We start from the raw sequence: 22,283 nt of genomic DNA, 5'->3' as shown, positions 1-22,283 counted from the left end.
TGACTGATTATGAGTTTGGAAACACCTGTGATGTCAATTAAATGACACACCTGAGTTAATCATGTCACTCTGGTCAAATAGTTTTCAATCTTTTATAGAGGTACCATCATTTTTGTCCAGGCCTGTTTCATTAGTTTGTTTTTTTAAATAATTATGTTAATCAACAATTCAAAAGTAATGGCTGTTTTTGATTATTTAATTTTCAATAAATTTTTATTTATTGTTACTTTTGTGAGTTTCAAGTGATTTCAGTGAGAATTGTGGGTTTTTCCTTCTTTAACTGAGGGGTACCAACAATTTTGTCCACGTGTGTAGTTCATCCTTTGTTACCCAACACCAACGGGGACAGATGTACATATCAGATGCATGTTTCCTGGCTCTATAAAACTGCCGATAGAGTAGTTGTGCTGTGATGTAACAAGCAGGAAGCAGGAGGTATGTGGGGGGCAGCAGGGCAACAGGGTGACAAGGTGACATCACCTCACGCCATCTGCCTGTCACTGGGCTAACTCAGACACAGAAAAAGAGGTGGAAAGGAAGGGGAGGAGACGAGAGGCTCAGCTGTGGCATGATCTTGCAAGTATTTTACAGCTAGCGATTGATCTGAAGCGGCTCGGTCTAATTTTAAAGTCTCTGAGCGAGGTTGGTATTCCCCAGTTGAAGCCCTCTGAATACAGAAGCAGGATCCCCAACAAAAACCCTCTAAATCTCCTGAGGGATTCCTATCGCTCCAACCTGGATACACTCAGCCCCACGTACTGACAGCTACAAACTCTTGATTTAGTCCAACTGCGGGGGAAAGACAACTAGATAAATTACTGGCATGTGCAGTAAGGACACAGTGCTGCATGAGTGCTTTTCAACCAGTACGATGAAACAATCAAACAACTCAATTAGACATCAGAACATTACAGGCAGCAAGATCTAACTTTTTTTTTTTTTTTAATTATTTTTGGGCCTTTTTCAACAGGCTAAGTGAGAGAGTGACAGGAAAGAGGAGTGGGGGAAGACACGCAGGAAAGGGCCATGAGCGGGAATCGAACCCGGGCCACTGCATCAGAGACCAGCTCCTGCACGTGGTTCACCCACTTAACCGATTGAGCTATACGGGCGCACCGCAAGACCTAACTTAAAAAGGTGCTAGTTAAATTTTGTCTAATGTGAGGATTTACAACTTTTCTCTGCTTGATATGATTGTAAACTGAAGCTCTTTTGGTTTTTGACGCTTAGTTTTGACAAAACAAGCTCCTTGAAGGCATAATCTTGGCCTCTAGGTCATTTCGATGACGATTCTTTACTATTAACATAAACATAAGTCTACTGACAAACTAGTTTTGCAAGTGTCAAATGTAAATAATGACCCGATGATGCTGCTAAAAAAAGTGAAACAATTTATCCTGGAGGGGAATTTAATTCTGTATGAAATTTCAGGGCAATCCATCAAAAAATCTGTCTGTACAAAATTTCATGGCAATATCTGATAGTCGCCGAAACATTTGCGTAAGAGTCAAATGGTGGAAACTTGGAGTCTTCGCAGCAACTAAGCTTAAACTCTGTTGAAGGTCCACATGAACTCTTCATAGCATACCATTCCTGGAGCTCTTCCATATGCAGGAACCTGTTCCGGTATTCTCTGGGCAGTTCAAACTGGGACGGCAGCGGGAACATGGACTCATAGAAGTCTCTGAGAACAGCTTTCACCGTGGCAGCGTCCTTATGGCTGTGGTCGATGTTATCATTCAGACAGATGAACTTCCTTTGGGTGAAAATGACGACATTAGCATCGTTGACAGATGTGAACCAGCACATTAAGTGAAACCGACAGAAACGTGTCCCTTTATCGAGTAAAGTTCTCCTCACCTGGGATTCTTCCTAATGTCATCTAACTGTCCGACCACATGGGACACATTGGTTCGCACCATCTTGAAAGCAATCTCCTCCTCTCCCATGATCTCAAACCTTCCCAAAAAACAGTCACATTAGCTTAGGACTTAAAAGCAACTGTATAAATACCTAAAAACAATATTAAAGAAAAATCTCACTTGTATTTGTTCTGGTCTCTGAAGGCTTTGTGAATACGTTCTGTGATGGGTTTGCAGTGGAGGACAAGGCCTTTTGTGACTGGAGGCTGTAGATAAAAACAAAAGGACAGAAATCCCTAACTATATAGCTATTTTTTAACATCAGAAGTGCCATTTAACATCAATTTGGGGTTTTCTGAGCCATTTATTTCAGGTATGGCTCACCATGCTGGGGTCATAGTAAGCTTCCTGAGTGGGGTTCACCAGGTGGAGCTGGGTCAGGTTAGTTGGGAGTGTCTTAGAGCAGTTTATCAACATCTGCTCCAAACCTGTCAGGTCCTAGAAAAGCCACAAAGAATAAAAACAAGCATGCTTCAAAACTGAAGTTCTTGCAAACTGACAGCTACTCTCAAATCCTTTTGTTAACAAGATAGATCAGAGACAGGACTGACCTGGAGGCTGAGGGGAAGCTCGTGGATTCTTGTGGCGAGAGTTCGAATCTCTCGGTCGGACAGCACACCAGAGTGGTCGGTGTCGATCTCATCAAACACTTCGGAGACATTGAGCTGCTGCTGAGCGCTCATCAGGAAGTAAAAGTACGAAAAGGCAAACTGCATGTCCTCAGAGTGACGGACACGGTGGCCTGAAGTTTTGTCAAACTCTTCTGGAAATCTGAAGACAGAAGCACATTGCAGATTAAGATGCAGCCTCTTTAGAATACGTAAACCTCTATAAAAGCATAACGCAGTGTCCCTTACGTGTCCTGCAGCTCCTGCATGATGAGACGATCGATCATGTGTGGCATGTGTGCAGGGACTTTGCGGGATGTGAAGCCAAACTGGCCGTTGAGCAACTTGTTGACGTATCGCAGAGAGTCTGCAAAAGTGTCTCGCAGCTTTCGCCCTGTAGCAGCTCCATCAGTCTCATAGGACAGCTCCCTCTGAAGACGCTCCTCTTCCTGTGGAGTCAGCAAGAAGAAAATGTAATCAAAATGCACAACTAGAGGTCAAAAGTAAAAGCTCCAAGACATATGTACCTCAAGCAAGGCCTGGAAGTATTTCCTCCTCTCCCACGGCAGGAAGCCTCGGTCTGAGGAGATAAAGTGATGGAGCCTCCTCCCCACAGGAGCAGCATCGGCTGGATCAGCCTGACTCTCTGCACTTTTTTTCTGGGAAACGCTGCTTAGAAGTTTGGAAGTCTTCGGCCTCTCAATCACAGCATTCAAGAGATAAGGTTTTTGAGTTATAAAGTCTTTATCATCAATGTGGACGGGGATGGCTGGAGTAGCTTGTTTATCTTGCACAGCTCCATTTTCTTGAGGCATGTCTTTGTTTACTTCATGATTTTTATGAATGTTATTCCCAGCTTCATCTTTCATGGCTGGTTTTCCTCCCAGCTGATCTCCCTCTACGTTTTTAAAGGGCTTCTCCTGAACTCTTCCTGCGCCATCATCGCCTGGCTGTAAATCAACGGCCTGCTGCTGCTCAGCCAGAGTCTTGTAGGGTTTTAGAAGTTCAGCCTTGGTGAGGTTATAACCCTTTACAGTGATGTCACCGATCAGAAGCTTTTCCTCCAGCTTTTGAAGTTCACCACGCACAACGGCTGGTAAAAGAGACACATTTAATGAAGGAACCTGTATGACAACCTCAGGGTCACCAGGCAACCTCTTCTGGATCTTAGGACCTCGTTTATCCTCAGGAATATCTGAGAAAGGGTAGACTGGCTCCGGGGTCGGGGTCACCTTTGGATCTTTTGCTGCGTCTTTGCTCACAGTCTGAGAAGCGTTAGTTTGAGGAACTTCACGAGTGTCGACAGCTACTGTGAAGCTCATAGTGAACTCCGTGTCGTCTTCTCTTTGGAAAGTGAGGTTGTACTGGATCTGGGTGGCATTGTGACCGGAGTGCAGCAGCAGGTGAACGGTCCTCCACTTGTTGGCGACGGAGGTGTGACGAACCACTCGGTTATCGCTGACGTGGGCCTCAGAGACTCTGCGAGCAATTCTCTCGAAGCTGAAATACGGCCTGATCTCACCCACAGGGAGAGTGTAGAGGCTCTGGTTCCTCAGCAGGGTCACACGGTGCAACTCGCCGAAGTGCTCTGGAACAGAAATGAACACAAGTTAAGATTTACCGACATGAGAAGCATCACATTAATCCATCTTATAAAACTTGTCTGTGTCTCTCAGCCCCAAACACACTGGTTCCTACGACAACAAGAGGCCACCGTCTGCCAAGTAATGTTGGAAAGCAGCTGGACACGGGATTTGTCTGGGACTATTTACAGGCATGGATTAGCACATATTAAACACATAGATCGACATTCTACAGCACCAGGATATGTACCATGTTTATTGTAAAAAGAAAATAAGGAAGTGTCTTCCACTGCAACTGTGTGCACAGTTGGTGTGTCTTCTACGGTATCTGAACAGCGATGGACCTCAGTTGCACAGAGGTTTATGATGGCAACACAAACACTAATTGTTATGGTCTATTCATTGGATTTATTGACACTGTATCACCGGTGTTGCTGGAGTGTCAAAAGACGTATACTGGTATAAGGCCTAATGCAAACAAGGAAACAGTAAGATAAGAGATGTGAAGCGGGTAGGAGCTAATAAGTTACATTTCATTGTACTCATTTTCAGAGACTCTTTTAGGTTCTGGATTTGGGCTGGCTGTCTTTTTTTCGGTTTTGTTTTTTATTTTGTACATTTTATTATCTCTTTTGCCTTTCTGATACTGTGGCACATCTAAAATAAATCAAATAAACAAAAGTTGGTGTTACAGTAGCTGAAAAACATCATCGTTTTATGCATTTGCTTAGAGCTCACCTTGGCCGCAGTCGCCCACATCAAAGCCACAGGAAAGCACATTGCAGGCCTGATCACAGAACTTGTCTGCCAGCCAGGAGTTGGCGCAGCCTTGATTACAGTAAGACGTCCCTCCAAGACCTCCTAGACCACCTGCAAACTGCCACACCTGTCCACCAGCTCCACCAGGCCCACCACCGCCGACACCACCAGCGAACCGACTGTTCCCCGCAGCACCTGTCAGAGAGAAGCATTAAAATATTAGAAAAAGACGACACCAACAAGCTGATTCAAACAAGACAGACAGCTGTGTTTGTCTCTTTACCCAGACAGTCTCCTCCATCCCAGTCACAAGCAGAGTTGTTGCAAGCCTTGTCACAGTAGCCATCTTTGATCCAGGATCCTGGGCAGCCCTCTGCACAGTTGGGAACAGGCCAGGTGAGATATACCTGCAGGGAAGCGAGAGAAGACATGACTGAATGCCAGCTTTTGGTGTCTTACCATCAAACTGTAGCAGAGATTTCACACTGAACCTCTTTGTCAGCACTTTTCATGCTGCGTTCACACCTTCTGTCCTTTCGAGTGGCTGTAGAAGTCATCCGGCCACACGTCTTTACCGAACATCACGTCATCGTTGAGGTAAATAAACTTCTGGGAGAGCCCCGGGATACGATGGATGTGGGTCTCTATGGCAGGGGAGCTGAAAGTGGGAAGGTGGCTGTTGTTCAAGAAGATGTCCTGGGAAGTCAAACAAGGACATATTCACATGCATGTAGTAATAAAATTAACATCTTTTTTATACACAATAAAAAGAATAGTGTCTGTGACAAGCGTGTGCTGAGACGGGAGACTTTAGTTTCCTGATTTGACTGTAAAAATAAACTGAGCTCAAAGAAAAATCTGAATTTTAAGAGCTAAATTTCTTTTTCAGTTTCTTTAAAGTGAACACAATGTGTACAATTAAGCCACTAATTTAACTCTGTTTAATTTTAAGACTTTACATCGGGTTAGAAGTCTAAAAACAGGCTGACTTTCTAACGTTGGTAAGGAGAGCAGTTCTGTTGGGAGAGGCCTAGGCTTAAAGTTTACCTGATGTGTGACAACTGAAACTCTGGGATTATCCAGATTGAGCCAGGAGGGAATCTGTCCGTTGGTGACAATGAAGATGTGTCGCACCCAGGGGGCGTGTCTCTCCACGGAGCGCAGCGAGTAGCGGAGCTCCTCGTTGTCCTCGAACCGGCTGGCTGATACATCTTCATCCTGTTTAGACTGGAGGGGACACAGGCCTTTACACAACATAATAAAAATGGCCTTTCTATGCAGGGAGATGCCAGAGTTGTCATACATTGCAATAAGATATAAAAATGAACAGTTTTAGATCTCTGCTGCACATTTGATAAACACCTCAGACTACATACTGTACCTAAAAAAACGTTTGATAGTGATTTCATCCGAGCTAACAGTTTAATTCCTATCAGCAGTTGTTAATTTGGCTAAAATAAGAAAAAAGAGGCTTTCATTATTTTAAATATGAATGTGTAAAGTGATATATTAAGACGGTGTCAGAGTAGTGTACCTGTGAAATGGCAGTGAGGTCCCAAAACAAGTAGCCAGGGCTGATGGTTAACTCATTCCCGTCCAGCGTCAGGTTCTTCTTAGCCTGCTGAGTCAGATCAGTGAAATCCTGCGGGGTCTTCAGGTGGAGCAGAGCGATGCTGGCCTCCGAGTACAACTCAAACTGAAGGAAAAATAAACATTAACAGTCAAGCGTTCAGCTGACTACACCACTGATTTGGCATGGACTAAATACAAATAATCGAAGCAGCAGATGTCATGATGTCCTGACTTGGAGGCCCCAGTGCGGATGAAGCTCCGAACACACCGGATCCTACAGTTCTCACACAGTTCTATAGTTTAGTGCTATTTTTGTTCAACCTGCAATTCTCATTTGGCGTGCTTTAATTAGTTACACTACTGTAGCAGCATTATGTAAAATTTATCATTAACTATTGGGTGGATTACCATTAAACTTTGTACCAAAGCCCTGACTTGTCCACTGGTGCCACCATGAGGTGGATATCTGCAGATCAGAGTAAGACATCTTTCTGTGATCACCTGGTTACTTCAAAGGTGCTACTTTGGTGCTACATTGAAATAAATATTAATCTAACAAATTAGCACAGACTAATCTGGTTTTGAGAGAATGATCTTAGCAGGTGTAGGAAGTACTGCTGTAAAACACATTCAAGATCCTTTAACCCTCGAGTTGTCCTGCGGGTCAAAATTGATTCGGTTCATGAAAATGTGGGGAAAAAAATCTTTTCACAGTGAAACTTCCAATGTCCACATTTTCAACATTTTTGGGAAATCTCTCAACATTTTTGGTGGAAAAAAAGAAATGTTTCTTAACATTCACAAAAAAAATCAAATCCAGTAAATTTTACTGGATTAGATTTTTATGTGAATGTTCTTAACAAAAATATTAGAAGTTTTACTAATATATTTAATCACTTTAGACATTTTTAAGCTTTTTATGGAAGATTTTTTGTCATTTTTTGAAAATATTTACAAGACATTTCTTGCCTACTTTGGGGAATCTTTTAAGGAATTATTGGAATTTTCTTCCTGACAATTTTGCAATTTTTCAGAAATTTGTGGAAAATTTTTTTGCTGATTTTTTTGGATTTTTTTTCAGACAAGGAAACAATATTTTTGGTGCCCATACATGAAGACAACAGGAGGGTTCAGAATAAATCCAACTAATTTTGGCGCTTCAGGTCACCATCACTGGGCTATTTCAGTTTATCCAATACTTTAAGTACAAATTCCTGCTAAATGAAAGACAGAACCTCAGCTGTGCTTTATATTTAGTGTTAATAGGCAAATATTAGCACGTTAACCACATCATAAACATCAGTATCAAGCTCAAATCACTGATGTTTCAGCTTGCAGAGCCGCTAGCACCAGCTGTGGACTCCCTGCCTTCTGAATCTTTCACAGCAGTACAATTTAAAGAATATGGGCTTGTAGAAGACTCTTTCTCTAAACTCAAAAAGTTCCCAAATGGTAGCCTCACTGTCACATGGTGAAGTTCCTCTTTAAGTCAAAAAACCAAAGCAACTGTATCAGCTGTGGGAAAATCCTTAAAAGTAGTTTCTCAGAACCGGAGACACATGCTCAGCTATGTGGTTTAGCCGTAGTCATAAGCTGATGATAGAAACTCTGAAAAGAAAGGTTTCTGAAAGATGGAGGTAAGTAAGTGGAAGTGAAAACTGTGATTTCCTGAATGACCCTCTAGATATACAGAGAAAAAAAAAATCAAAGCAGCTGATATGGAAGCATCCACTGGCTGCAGGGGTGTGTGTGTGTGTGTGTGTGTGTGTGTGTGTGTGTGTGTGTGTGTGTGTGTGTGTGTGTGTGTGTGTGTGTGTGTGTGTGTGTGTGTGTGTGTGTGTGTTTATATAGAGGTGAGAGTTCAGAAAATTCTATGATGTCATCCTCTCCATCTGGGTCACATGGAGGCTCGCCGTCTGATCTCAGGAGAGTTATGTGAGGCATCGAAGGACTCCGTGTGTGTGTGTGTGTCTGTGTGAGTCTCTGATATATGTGAGAGAGAGATACCCCTGGTCTTGGCCATTAAGAACCTTCTGTCTCCTCTCTCAGATTCCAAAGACTCTCCATCACCCAACACCGAATACAAACATCTCCCTCGGGCAGTGCAGGAACGTAACAAAGTGCATTTATTCAGGCACAAAGCCAAATTACTTGTACTATTAGTTTGTACTTGTACTCCACCACTTTTTCTGTATTTTTTACTATATTTATCTAGCAGCATTAGCAATTCAGTCCATTTAAAATACTGTGTAATGCTTTGCTATGGATTAAAGTGTGCATGCTTGTAGTATTGAAAAAAACTGCAATGCTAATTTTAGTACTTTCTCATTTAAAAATACTAATATTCAGTGGCTCCAGCTTTTCAAATGTGATAACTTGATGTCTTTCTTTTCAGTTAGTTTAAGAATTTAGAGATTTGGACTCTTGGTTGGGTAAAAACATCATCATATTGAGCCCTGTGTAGTGAGAATTACTCCAAACTACTCAATTAATGGATTGCATTAAGTCAGTTTTCAGCATCAAGTATTTTTACTTTCATATATCCATCAGTAGTCTGATTTTACTAAAACATTTTCAAAGCAGAATATTTCCTTGTAATAAGTGTGTAATTTCTGTTTTAAAGGCTCTTTTACGCCCTCTACACATGAGCTTGCGTCCATTTTCCTCCGCTCCCGTTTTTAGGTGAGGAGGATTATCTGGTACTTATAAAGCCAGCAAGGAGACAGCGAGCCACAGATCACGTTGCCATCTTTATTACTGCTCTCTTTATAGTCCTGATAATGCTCGAACACATGTACAAAAAGCAGAGGTGTGTGGAGGACTCAGAGAGGCGTGTGCACATAAGTCTGTTTATTTACTACGTCACAGTGAAGTAATTTTCCTCAGAAAAAAAGTTTAAAAGTGAAGAAAAAAAACAACTTATCACCAAAATTCTTGGGTTCCAAATCATGTCAAATTTCTTTGCTTTATATAAACTTAATATTAAAATATAAAAGTGTTGCTCCATTTCTGTACATCAGCATTGACTCTGGAACATTGTGATGGACATTTTCCATATTTTTCACATTTTATAGTCCAAATCAGGCGTCTAAAGTCCAAAATCAGTCACATACAGCAAAAACATGTCAAGAATTCTTATTTCATCCATTACCCCAAAAAAAGTATTTTATTACTAAATTGTCAGACTTAGCTGCAAAATCTGAGCACAAAACTAAATGACTAACTTCTGAGGGCATATTTGCCCTGACTTACTGTGGCTAATGTTAGTGAAGTCACAACATATTGCCCTATAATCATCATTATTGCACTCTAATGTGACTGTTACTGATAGGTTTAGATTTTAGCATCACCGCACACAGTGAAGTCTCTTTCAGATATGCACTCCTTTCTGGTAATGTGATGGCAACTTAACGTGTCACTGTCATGTCTGCTTGAGCACCTCGGTCACTTTAACATAAAAGCTGCGAAGGTAAATTTTACGAGCTTGGACCCAGGAACATTTATGAATCACTTTCAACACTGCACGAAATCATACTAAGGTAAAAGTGAGGACACGCAATGTACTTCGAGTTGTGTGAAGAGATTTGGAGAAAGCCTTTTAAAGATTTTAGCACTAACTGAAATGTCAATAAGTAAAACAAACTATATGCAGTGTAGACAGACTCTATCCTACCAGCTTCATGAGACTCACGAGTAATTATTGTAAATCAACAAAAGGAACATTAACAGGCGCTAAAGTCTGGTTTGTTGCTTCCAGCTGTTTGTAGTTGGATTTCCTCTGAGTTTATGAGATACCTTCCCCTCTACAGATTGATAAAGTCAGCAATGTCGCTTATCCTATATCTGGAAATAGTTTTATTGTATCAACGTCTCGCTTTAACATTTGTCACCATAAACAGTCAGGCTATAATCAGTAGCTCTGATTTACCGCAATGCATGTGACACCTGTCACCAAAATGTTTCTGTCGCTAACAAACATCGACCTGGGAGTGGACAAGTGATTTTTCCTGGCATCAAATGTGACTCGAGTCTCTGGAGGGAGAAATCTGTTCTTCTTCAGAAAAACAATCTCAAGTAGGATTAAAAATCTGGAGCAGCATGTTTGTGTTGAAGGACGGGAGACAGTGAGAAGGGTTGTGGTGTTTGTGCTCTCAGTGAAATTTAATGTTGAAAAAGTAAACACTGCAGGTTTTATCAGATCATCTTGCACATCCTCCTGACAGCAGCTGAAGTTATTCCTCACGACAGCATTAACAAGCCCCGTGCGTATTTTACTCTCAGCACGTTATAAACCTTTATCATTGTGGCCTTGTGTCACTGCAGTGGCTAAAGAAAATGTAATTAGTCGAGAAAAACTCACTGACACTGTGGGTAAACTAATTAACCCAGTGGTGAGTGATCTTTCTGAACAGCTGGACTGAGATGTCGCAGCAGCCTCATCTGAACTGAAGCTGCGTTATTCAGAGACAGGGCAGAACAACTCTGAAGCAGTCCCACTGGTTTTCTTTCAATAACTTAAATGCATGGGATTTGAGTGTAACAGTGAGATATCCATAGAGACTCATATCTAGACAGAAAACACACCGAATGAGCCTCATCACAGATATCTGAAGCACGACAAGTCTCTACATATAATATCCTACTAAGACAACCCACAACTGTTGAAAACAGATTTGATGCAAATAATTCTTGACACAATTATTTATTTGAGATGAAAAATTTGATTTAAAGGAACAGCTCTGTTTTGTTTTTATTTGTTTCTTAAGTTTGGCTGCATTAGGTACTTATTAATAGTGAGTATATGGACACAGTAGATGATTAGATGATGCCCCATGCATGGAGAAAGAATGAACTGAAGCTCTTATACTGCTCTCTTTAAACCCACCAAACTCTATTAAAAAAACAGTCATTTTCCCTTGCAGAATATGGGAGCTACTAGTCTGTTATAGTGTAATTTTAGTGGAAGTTTGGACCTGATATGGTGACTTTGAATCAAGTATAGAGTGGTAAACCAACCTTTGAAAGGGTTGGAAGGTAAAGCAATGAAAATAATGTAGACAAAAGACTACTCTTAAAGTGATCTTTTAGATGGGGTTTCTCTTTATAAGTGGCTGAAATATGCTTTGTTGCTGCCTCCATCCACAGCAGCTCATTGCTTTGCGTCCGTGCTAGTCCGCCTGTCTGAATATTCAAACTGAGAGCGTGCCAGACATGATCTGCTGTAAATAATACACCGACAATTGACAAGTACCTCATAAAAACCCACTTCAAGGAAACCGATCCATCCCTTTAATCATCCTGACATGAGACATTAACACCTGATGTCGACGTGCAGGGAAGCCTGAAGCTGTTTCAATACGAGGAAGGAAAAGACATGGCTGGAAAACAAGAAAAGCTTCTCATTTTAGATTTTCATTTTAAATAAAAACTAGAAGTGAAGCCGACATTTTCAAGAAAAAAACAAATCTTGAAATTCTCTGGTTTCAGCTAAATAGTTAATTAGATTTATGGCTTTTGTCTGTAAAGACTCTCCATTATCCAGGTTCTGGCAAATCAAAGTGTTAAAATGAAGTGAACTAGACTTGTTTGCCTGCAGAAGATGCTTCATCTCTTATTTAAAAGACATCTTCAGTTCCTACTGACTCAGATGCAAAGTGACCGATTTTTAAGGTGCTAACAGCTTCACAAGCTCTTAAACAGCTGGGACACCTCACCAGCTCAAGATGTCTTCCAGATGAAAGGCATTTGCTGTCTTCAGCAAACTCAAACAAGTACAGATGCTTTCATTAGAACACTTAGATATTCAGTTTTTGTTCCTTTTCTCGGAGATCAAGCTGAAAATGGTTGTTTTTTTTACTGCTGTCAAGTAAATGAGAAATTTTAGAAACTATGGTAACATTTTTCATTGTTGTCTTCACTAAAAAAATCACATACAACTAATAAAGATAACTGTTAGCTGCAGCCTGACAGAATACATCTTTATAGTAAATATGAAGCGGTTTCATGGCTCACTTCATTTTCTATACACATATCAGTATAACAAAGTGCTGAATGTTTGCAGATTTCTACTCAATGTACTAAACATTAACCTACAGTTTGTTTCAGAATTTTTAAAAACGTAAAAACACTCTTTATATCTATTCATCTAAGTCTATTTTTTAATCTTAATCTCAGAATATTCTTTATTGAAGAACCTGCATTTCACTGCACTTATTGTGCACAAATACAACTTCTGGATCTTGCTTCACGGTGGAGACAGGACACCACTTGCAGGGTTGTCGAGCGCATTGAAACAGTCGAACACGAACACATCAGCAGACTCGTACACGGACTGGACAGCACGGGCAGATGATCGGGGTTGTAGCGCAGCTTTCATCACCATAGCACTCGGTCTAACACCAGCTATAAATACCAGCCTCCCCTCACCGCTGAACCTCTCCCTCCACACTATGCACATCATCCCTCTTTCACAGAACCGGCCGAGTGACACCAGGAAACACCTTGAAATCCAAACTGTGCATTGTGCGGTGGCTCGTGTACCTAGAATCCCTCCAACCCGACCCGACACGAGGAGCACACACACTTTCCATTGTCTTTGCTGGACCCCGTGAGGCTCCGGTATCATCTCTGCTCCCACCCCTCTTTATCACGCCTCTTCCAGCATGTTCCACTGGTAAAATAACAAAACCGGACCCCAAACAGGTAAAACCGTGCAAGCGGGTCAGTAAAACCCTGGTGACCTTTCAGCGTGCCGTCTGGCGCCGCGCCACTCTTAACAGTTGTTCTAATGTTAACCCCCACGCTGCCAGCTAGGGTTACAGGCCGAATGCCACTCGTTATTATCACATGATCTACCAGGGTATATCATGGCAAACCCGCAGACCAATGCAGGGAATGATGGGACAACTGTGATTGTGATGATATGTGGGTTAAATGCTGTTAACTTACATATCATCACATATGAGGTTACAGTGATTTTGAGTCCCAGAGGTCCACAGCAGCTGCTACTTTACAGATTCACCAACTATTTGTACTATTGTGCAGCTATTACATACAGTATAACCAAGCTTCAGCTTAGTTTGGGATATTTTTTTGTAAATTTTACTGAAGATAGCAAATGATTTTTAAAGTATTTAGTGCACTGTATCCCTTGTACCCCAAATAAGCTTGCTTCCTGGGTTCGTTTTCTGGTTCAAAGAACTCGTCTAACTAATCTAGTATATCTTTGTCTTCTTCATGCTAAACATTGCAACAAGTGGTGTAATTGTTGTTTTCTGGAAAGCCCTCAGCCAGGCATTAAAACGATCATCCTGCTTGCCTAAGGTGCATAAATTTGCATTTACAGTGAAGTAACAGCCAAAAAACCTTGAAGAGAAGCTGAGTAATCCTCAGTGGGGTTATGCAACACAAGAGCTGCAACTGTTTTAAAATACAAAGGAATTTAATGCACAAACATGCCATTATAACTGTTGTGACAGTCTCTTCTTGAGAATATATTCACCTTTGTTGTGATTTTGTTATAATTGTACTATAATTCAATATTGTCATACAACCTTGTTATACCTAACATATGAGCTTGTTTTATTTTGCTGTCACATTAAACATTACTAATAAATATACAGATTTTTTCAATTCTTAAAATAGTAAAAATAAATATTCATACAGTTTGATCACCGTCTTTTTCTACAGAGGGGTCCAATGATGTAAAACTATCGTACAACACATTTGTTTTGCGTTCTTGTTATATGCAAAGGCAGTTATGAAAGGTGTTATCTAATCCGTCACTCATTAATTCTCATCAGCCATGTGAGTACATAATGAGAAGACAGGACGGACAGTTGACTCGTGTCCGTCAGCTGCAGCAGGGTCACTCAGCTCCAGGCTGTTTTGTTTTCTTTGGTTATTTCAGAGTAATCCACGCTTGTTAGTGGCATTCCTCCCTCTCAAAATATAAAGCAGAGTTCTGATTAGAGAAAATTATTAGATACGCAAGCTGCCAAGCTAAACAGAGCCTCTTTATCCACATCACAACATAACTGTTTAAAATAGAAAAAGGCCCTTTTTAGCAGGACACTCCAACCTCCTCTTCAAGGAGGATTTGACATTGGTGATTAGGTCCTTCTCAGAATTTGTCGCTACGATGGTCAGAAAAAAAAAAGTAAATTTACAGAATGCAGTATCCTATAGTTATATACTGTTTTCGAGATTAATATGATTATGTCTAAACATTCCTCAATACTGTGGCAGGACATTATATATGTGACATTTGGCGGCACGGTCAGAGATGTTAAAGTTGGCCTTCTTTTTCTCAATGTGATTCCACCATTTCAAAGAAAATTTGAGGAAGTAAAGCACATTCTTTGCACTAACTAAGAAATTCAATTAGCTACACGTTAAAGCATGTCTTGTTCACTGATCAGGAGTGCAACTCTGCCACCTGCTGTTTTAAAACCAATCTAAAATATCAACCTTTTCAGGGATCTCACACGGGTTTTTGTGGATTTGAACCATATATATATATACACACGTGGACAAAATTGTTGGTACCCCTCAGTTAAAGAAGGAAAAACCCACAATTCTCACTGAAATCACTTGAAACTCACAAAAGTAACAATAAATAAAAATTTATTGAAAATTAAATAATCAAAATCAGCCATCACTTTTGAATTGTTGATTAACATAATTATTTAAAAAAACAAACTAATGAAATAGGGCTGGACAAAAATGATGGTACCCATAACTTAATATTTTGTTGCACAACCTTTTGAGGCAATCACTGCAATTAAACGATTTCTGTATTTGTCAATGAGCGTTCTGCAGCTGTCAACAGGTATTTTGGCCCACTCCTCATGAGCAAACAGCTCCAGTTGTCTCAGGTTTGATGGGTGTCTTCTCCAAATGGCATGTTTCAGCTCCTTCCACATATGTTCAATGGGATTCAGATCTGGGCTCATAGAAGGCCACTTTAGAATAGTCCAACGCTTTTCTCTCAGCCATTCTTGGGTGTTTTTGGCTGTGTGTTTTGGATCGTTGTCCTGTTGGAAGACCCATGACCTGCGACTGAGACCAAGCTTTCTGACACTAGGCAGCACATTTCTCTCCAGAATGCCTTGATAGTCTTCAGATTTCATCGTACCTTGCACACTTTCAAGACACCCTGTGCCAGATGCAGCAAAGCAGCCCCAAAACATTACTGAGCCTCCTCCATGTTTCACCGTAGGGACAGTGTTCTTGTCTTCGTATGCTTGGTTTTTGAGTCTATGAACATAGAGTTGATGTGCCTTACCAAAAAGCTCCAGTTTGGTCTCATCTGTCCAAAGGACATTCTCCCAGAAGCTTTGTGGCTTGTCAACATGCATTTTTGCAAATTCCAGTCTGGCTTTTTTATGAGTTTTTTTCAGCAGTGGTGTCCTCCTTGGTTGTCTCCCATGAAGTCCACTTTGGCTCAAACAACGACGAATGGTGCGATCTGACACTGATGTACCTTGGCCTTGGAGTTCACCTTTAATTTCTTTGGAGGTTGCTCTGGGCTCTTTGGATACAATTCCAACGATCCGTCTCTTCAATTTGTCATCAATTTTCCTCTTGCGGCCACGTCCAGGGAGGTTGGCTACTGTTCCGTGGGTCTTGAACTTCTGAATAATATGAGCCACTGTTGTCACAGGAACTTCAAGCTGTTTAGAGATGGTCTTATAGCCTTTACCTTTAAGATGTTTGTCTATAATTTTTTTTCGGATGTCCTGGGACAATTCTCTCCTTCGCTTTCTGTTGTCCATGTTCAGTGTGGTACACACCTTTTCACCAAACAGCAGGGTGACTACTTGTCTCCCTTTAAATAGGCAGACTGACTGATTATGAGTTTGGAAACACCTGTGATGTCAATTAAATGACACACCTGAGTTAATCATGTCACTCTGGTCAAATAGTTTTCAATCTTTTATAGAGGTACCATCATTTTTGTCCAGGCCTGTTTCAATAGTTTGTTTTTTTTAAATAATTATGTTAATCAACAATTCAAAAGTAATGGCTGTTTTTGATTATTTAATTTTCAATACATTTTTATTTATTGTTACTTTTGTGAGTTTCAAGTGATTTCAGTGAGAATTGTGGGTTTTTCCTTCTTTAACTGAGGGGTACCAACAATTTTGTCCACGTGTGTATATATATACATATTTGTGCTGAACATCAGCCGGATGACCGTCCACAGAGTCGCGGAGAGGCTAAAGAATGGTGAAGATCTTTCAGGTCTTCACCATTCTTGAAAGATCACTGAAAGATCTTCACCATTCTTGAGCCTCTCCGTGACTCAGTGGACGGTCATCCGGCTGATGTTCAACTGCTTGGCTCTGTCAGACTTGTTGTGGCCAGCACGAAGGAGAGCAGATACACACGTGGACAAAATTGTTGGTACCCCTCAGTTAAAGAAGGAAAAACCCACAATTCTCACCGAAATCACTTGAAACTCACAAAAGTAACAATAAATAAAAATGTATTGAAAATTAAATAATCAAAAACAGCCATTACTTTTGAATTGTTGATTAACATAATTATTTAAAAAAACAAACTAATGAAACAGGACTGGACAAAAATGATGGTACCTCTATAAAAGATTGAAAACTATTTGACCAGAGTGACATGATTAACTCAGGTGTGTCATTTAATTGACATCACAGGTGTTTCCAAACTCATAATCAGTCAGTCTGCCTATTTAAAGGGAGACAAGTAGTCACCCTGCTGTTTGGTGAAAAGGTGTGTACCACACTGAACATGGACAACAGAAAGCGAAGGAGAGAATTGTCCCAGGACATCCGAAAAAAAATTATAGACAAACATCTTAAAGGTAAAGGCTATAAGACCATCTCTAAACAGCTTGAAGTTCCTGTGACAACAGTGGCTCATATTATTCAGAAGTTCAAGACCCACGGGACAGTAGCCAACCTCCCTGGACGTGGCCGCAAGAGGAAAATTGATGACAAATTGAAGAGACGGATCGTTGGAATTGTATCCAAAGAGCCCAGAGCAACCTCCAAAGAAATTAAAGGTGAACTCCAAGGCCAAGGTACATCAGTGTCAGATCGCACCATTCGTCGTTGTTTGAGCCAAAGTGGACTTCATGGGAGACGACCAAGGAGGACACCACTGCTGAAAAAAACTCATAAAAAAGCCAGACTGGAATTTGCAAAAATGCATGTTGACAAGCCACAAAGCTTCTGGGAGAATGTCCTTTGGACAGATGAGACCAAACTGGAGCTTTTTGGTAAGGCACATCAACTCTATGTTCATAGACTCAAAAACCAAGCATACGAAGAAAAGAACACTGTCCCTACGGTGAAACATGGAGGAGGCTCAGTAATGTTTTGGGGCTGCTTTGCTGCATCTGGCACAGGGTGTCTTGAAAGTGTGCAAGGTACGATGAAATCTGAAGACTATCAAGGCATTCTGGAGAGAAATGTGCTGCCTAGTGTCAGAAAGCTTGGTCTCAGTCGCAGGTCATGGGTCTTCCAACAGGACAACGATCCAAAACACACAGCCAAAAACACCCAAGAATGGCTGAGAGAAAAGCATTGGACTATTCTAAAGTGGCCTTCTATGAGCCCAGATCTGAATCCCATTGAACATATGTGGAAGGAGCTGAAACATGCCATTTGGAGAAGACACCCATCAAACCTGAGACAACTGGAGCTGTTTGCTCATGAGGAGTGGGCCAAAATACCTGTTGACAGCTGCAGAACGCTCATTGACAAATACAGAAATCGTTTAATTGCAGTGATTGCCTCAAAAGGTTGTGCAACAAAATATTAAGTTATGGGTACCATCATTTTTGTCCAGCCCTATTTCATTAGTTTGTTTTTTTAAATAATTATGTTAATCAACAATTCAAAAGTGATGGCTGATTTTGATTATTTAATTTTCAATAAATTTTTATTTATTGTTACTTTTGTGAGTTTCAAGTGATTTCAGTGAGAATTGTGGGTTTTTCCTTCTTTAACTGAGGGGTACCAACAATTTTGTCCACGTGTGTATCTCAACTCTTTTGACTTCCATCTTGATACAACTTCACCGGAGAAAAAAATTGTATTAAGGACACCTGCATATAAGGTAGAACTTTCAGTTTATTTCATGGAATTATTCACTCCGACATGTAAACGTCTCTAAAGATCATGAAACCGTGTAACAGAACTTTTGCAAAGCCCGGTATATATATATATATATATATATATATATATATATATATACACACACACACACACACACACACACTCCAAAGACAACTGAATGATTTATAGAAGTTTTCCCAAACATAAAAGAAAGATCGGAGAATCACAGAGAAGATGCAAAATATATTGTTTTTGGGTTTTTTTTTTTGGCCTTTTTAGTCTTTATTATAGAGCACAGTGGAGAGAGAGAGACAGGAAACGTGGGGAGAGGAGTGGGGAAGGACTTGCAACAAATGAAAGTGGGTCAGGCTCGAACCCACAGCCGCAGCGTCTGGCACTATAGTCATAGTTTATGAGGCAACTGCTCAACCAGTTGAGCTACTGAGCTCAACTGGTTTCTAATAAACAACGCCCAGATGTATGCAGAAAATGATTGTGTTACCTGTTTGATCTTGCTGGTTATGACGGAGGGCAGTTTGACTCGCAGCTGCTCCGTCTCCTTGAAGGTTGCCGGGAAGCCGCTCAGATAGGCCAGAGACTGCATGCGGATCAGACCTGGAGCTTCTTTATCCGTCGTCTGCATCAGACACAAAAAAGAGGTCCGCTTGGACATTCAGAAAAACACCTTCTGATGTTTAATTAGCTTCATTATGTGGTCATGAATATGAATGAGGGCTGTGTCATTTACAAAGAGGACGGAAGAACATGTGGCATTAATTCTCCATGTGTGAAACTCACCAAGTAACATCTGGACACAGAGAACTTCTGGTCTTCTCTCGACACATCTGTATACGCTTTGTCAGCTGTAAAGACCAATGAAGAAACAAAGTGCAACAGAATTTAGATGCAGTTTCAGGTGTACAGATATATTTCCGTATCTGACGCATAAAATGTAGAGAAGTGACAGACTTTCTGGTGTCACTAAGCAGACTGAAAAAAAGAAAACGAACTAGAATGAATTTGGTCAACATCAGTGTCCTCGAGAGAGACGCTGAATAATTAAGTGTGTCAGCAGACTTCCTGAGCATTAACAACCTCCAACTGTGACCGATAATCGATGAATACAGGCTGATAAAAAAGACCCTTCACTAATCTTGGTCACTTGACCTCCCACTGACTGACATTTTCTAGTTTGTTAAGCTGGAAAGCAATAAATAGCCATCTGTTGGTTTTGAGACAGCATGGGTCTTTTTTCACATAAACTGATGACATATTCTGAGTTTTTAGTTAACCTTCCTGAAGTACTGTCTTCCTTTATTGTGCACTCTACTACACGTGTCTATTTGAATATACATCTACAGATATTTACCTTTTAAAGGATTCGTCATTTAACTGCAACTGTACAGTTTTCATTGATAAAAATCATTCTAATGTGTGTATTCTCATTTCCTTGATTGGTTCTGTTGGACATCTATGTCAAATCTGGATTAAAGCTTGTTATCTATTCACTATTTAGAATACAACTTTTTTTTAAAAGTTGATTATAAACTGATAAACATCAGACTTGTAGTCAAAAAACAAAGGTGAGTGATAGTTCCACTTTCTACTAAGGGTGTGAAGCTGTACCAAGTAAATAAAACTGCACAAAGCCACTGGATTGCAAAGTACCAACAGGAAACATTAACCGCTTTGATGCACTAAAAGTGACTCATTAAATGAATTACAACCGATGGCGCATATACTGTCTTAAAAGGTTAATTATGTGTGCCATGGCTGATGCCTTCAATTCTGCCGAGGTAGAAATGTAAAGGTGTTTGCTTTAGTGTTAAAATACTTCCAGAATAACCTGCCTGTTTTAAAAAGCAGGAAAAAAATCCTAACATTCAAAATTTTTATATAAGGCGAGAAGACAGGAAATTTTACAGCAAGTCATGAGTCAAATTTTTTACCATTTTTACAGGTTTCACTGGAGCGTGTAAGACTCCAGCATAACTACGACAAAATTCAGTCAAATTCATAGATGTGGTACCTTAGAATCTCAATCCTGATCATGTGTAATGTGAGGCTATTTTAAAGATTCAGCATTCACATGAAAAAAGAGAGAGTTAAATGTCAAAGGAAATGAGCAGAATAGACTTGGGTGAATGTGCTTAAGTAAAAATTTAATTGGAGTCAACCAATTATCATTATCAACACTGTGGTCCCAAGTAATGTCTCACCTCTACAGCGGAATAATAACCTGCTATGAACACTGAACAATAACTGGAGAAACATTCTCTTTTAATTACATATGTGAAATATTACAATAAAGCTTTGCGTTATTCTACATTTTAACACAATGATTTTGAATTTTAACGCAAATATTTACAGTCAAGTCCATAAATATTTGCACTCTGACACAATTCTCTCATTGGACAATTGGCTGGTGAGTTGTTCCATGTCCAGGTGTGTGTCATTCCCTCATTATTTCATTTAAAAGGAGCAGATAAAAGGTCTACAGTTTTTTTGAAGCATGGTGTTTGTGTGTTTTGAAATCTTGTGAGGTCAACTCTCAATATGAAGTCCAAAGAGCTGTCCCGATCAACGGTCAAATCAATCACCTGACCTGCATCCCGCTGAGCGTTTCACTTGCTCAAAACGAAACTGCAGGGAAAATGTCCCAAGAACAAGCAGGAAGTGAAGGCAGCAGCAGTAAGAGGTCTGGCAGAGCATCACCAAGGACCAAACCCAGTGACTGGTGATTTCTACGGGTTACAGACTTCAGACTGTCATTGATTTGCGAGCAAGTATTAAAAGTGACAATTTGATTCATGATTAAAGGCGAAGGGCAAGTAGAAAATGTGTCGTAATGTGTACTGATTAGGATGCAAATACTCTCAAATTAAAGCTGAACGTCTGCACTTGAAGCACATCTTGATTGTTTCATTTCAAATCCACTGTGGGGGTGGGGTCAATGTGGAAATATTTATGAATGTACATCAGTTATAATAAAATATGTTTATCTGTCTCCTTGATTACTGATAAATGGTTTCAAATCTGGCCATGAAAAAAAACATAGGGGTTGACTCCTAAAAGGTACAATTTGTAAAATGATCACCACCTGTGACAATTAAATCTCCACGTCAGCTTGCATCTCTGCAGATCAAACTGCTGCTTCTCATTTCCTCTCAGTGTTTGATCATTCAGTGCTGCTGCTGTTACTGGTTATGCAGATTTCTCTCACTACCACCACATCATCACTTTCTGGTTACTCATCGATCATTATTATAAATGTCATCTGTTGCATTATTATAATCAGTAATAACCTGCATACTGTGCACTGCTGGTGTATTTTATTGCTCTCCCTGCATCTCTCTCTATTACGCTGACTGGATTCATTTGGTAGAGCATCCTTTCCTGCCAAATTTTGCCTCATTGTTGCCAAAAACGCTGCGATCCTTCGTGCGTTCTTACCGTCGGCCTGCGAATGGAAGATGACCACGGAGACGGAAGTGGGCGGGTGGAAGGGTTTGTTCATGAGCAGCAGCTCTTTGGCAGCAGAGAAGGAGGCAGAGACTGACGGCAGCTCTTTGAGCGTAACGTTGGCCGGCAGAGCTGGATCCAGAGCCAACATGGGCGCTATGATGCAGTGGGACAGCAGGCATTCGAGCTTCACACTGCACAAGAATAAACACAAGAAGGAAAAAAATTATGCTTCAATCCAGGGATTCCCAACCGCGAGTACAAGCAAGCACCCTGAGG

At 40.6% G+C, this 22,283-nt stretch overlaps 1 protein-coding gene across 1 annotated transcript in view; it reads right to left on the bottom strand.

Annotated features, from left to right (window-relative positions):
• gnptab (N-acetylglucosamine-1-phosphate transferase subunits alpha and beta) overlaps positions 1 to 22,283 on the bottom strand; it is a 35,160-nt gene that overhangs the window by 4,842 nt on the left and 8,035 nt on the right. The window contains exons 5-19 of the mRNA XM_022217760.2: positions 21,996 to 22,198; positions 19,341 to 19,405; positions 19,045 to 19,179; positions 6,407 to 6,568; positions 5,920 to 6,099; positions 5,398 to 5,568; positions 5,156 to 5,279; positions 4,852 to 5,067; positions 3,058 to 4,118; positions 2,780 to 2,979; positions 2,474 to 2,693; positions 2,247 to 2,360; positions 2,043 to 2,128; positions 1,861 to 1,959; positions 1,589 to 1,756 (exon numbers count right to left, since the gene is read on the bottom strand). Coding sequence (XP_022073452.1) covers positions 1,589 to 1,756; positions 1,861 to 1,959; positions 2,043 to 2,128; positions 2,247 to 2,360; positions 2,474 to 2,693; positions 2,780 to 2,979; positions 3,058 to 4,118; positions 4,852 to 5,067; positions 5,156 to 5,279; positions 5,398 to 5,568; positions 5,920 to 6,099; positions 6,407 to 6,568; positions 19,045 to 19,179; positions 19,341 to 19,405; positions 21,996 to 22,198 — 3,204 coding nt within the window. The remainder of the gene's footprint in view (positions 1 to 1,588; positions 1,757 to 1,860; positions 1,960 to 2,042; positions 2,129 to 2,246; positions 2,361 to 2,473; positions 2,694 to 2,779; positions 2,980 to 3,057; positions 4,119 to 4,851; positions 5,068 to 5,155; positions 5,280 to 5,397; positions 5,569 to 5,919; positions 6,100 to 6,406; positions 6,569 to 19,044; positions 19,180 to 19,340; positions 19,406 to 21,995; positions 22,199 to 22,283) is intronic.

The sequence above is a fragment of the Acanthochromis polyacanthus genome, chromosome 1 (genome assembly GCF_021347895.1).
Source record: "Acanthochromis polyacanthus isolate Apoly-LR-REF ecotype Palm Island chromosome 1, KAUST_Apoly_ChrSc, whole genome shotgun sequence".
Taxonomy (NCBI): Eukaryota; Metazoa; Chordata; class Actinopteri; family Pomacentridae; genus Acanthochromis; species Acanthochromis polyacanthus.
The sequence above is the reverse complement of the archived record's forward strand: the minus strand, read 5'-3'. Positions and strand labels throughout refer to the sequence as shown.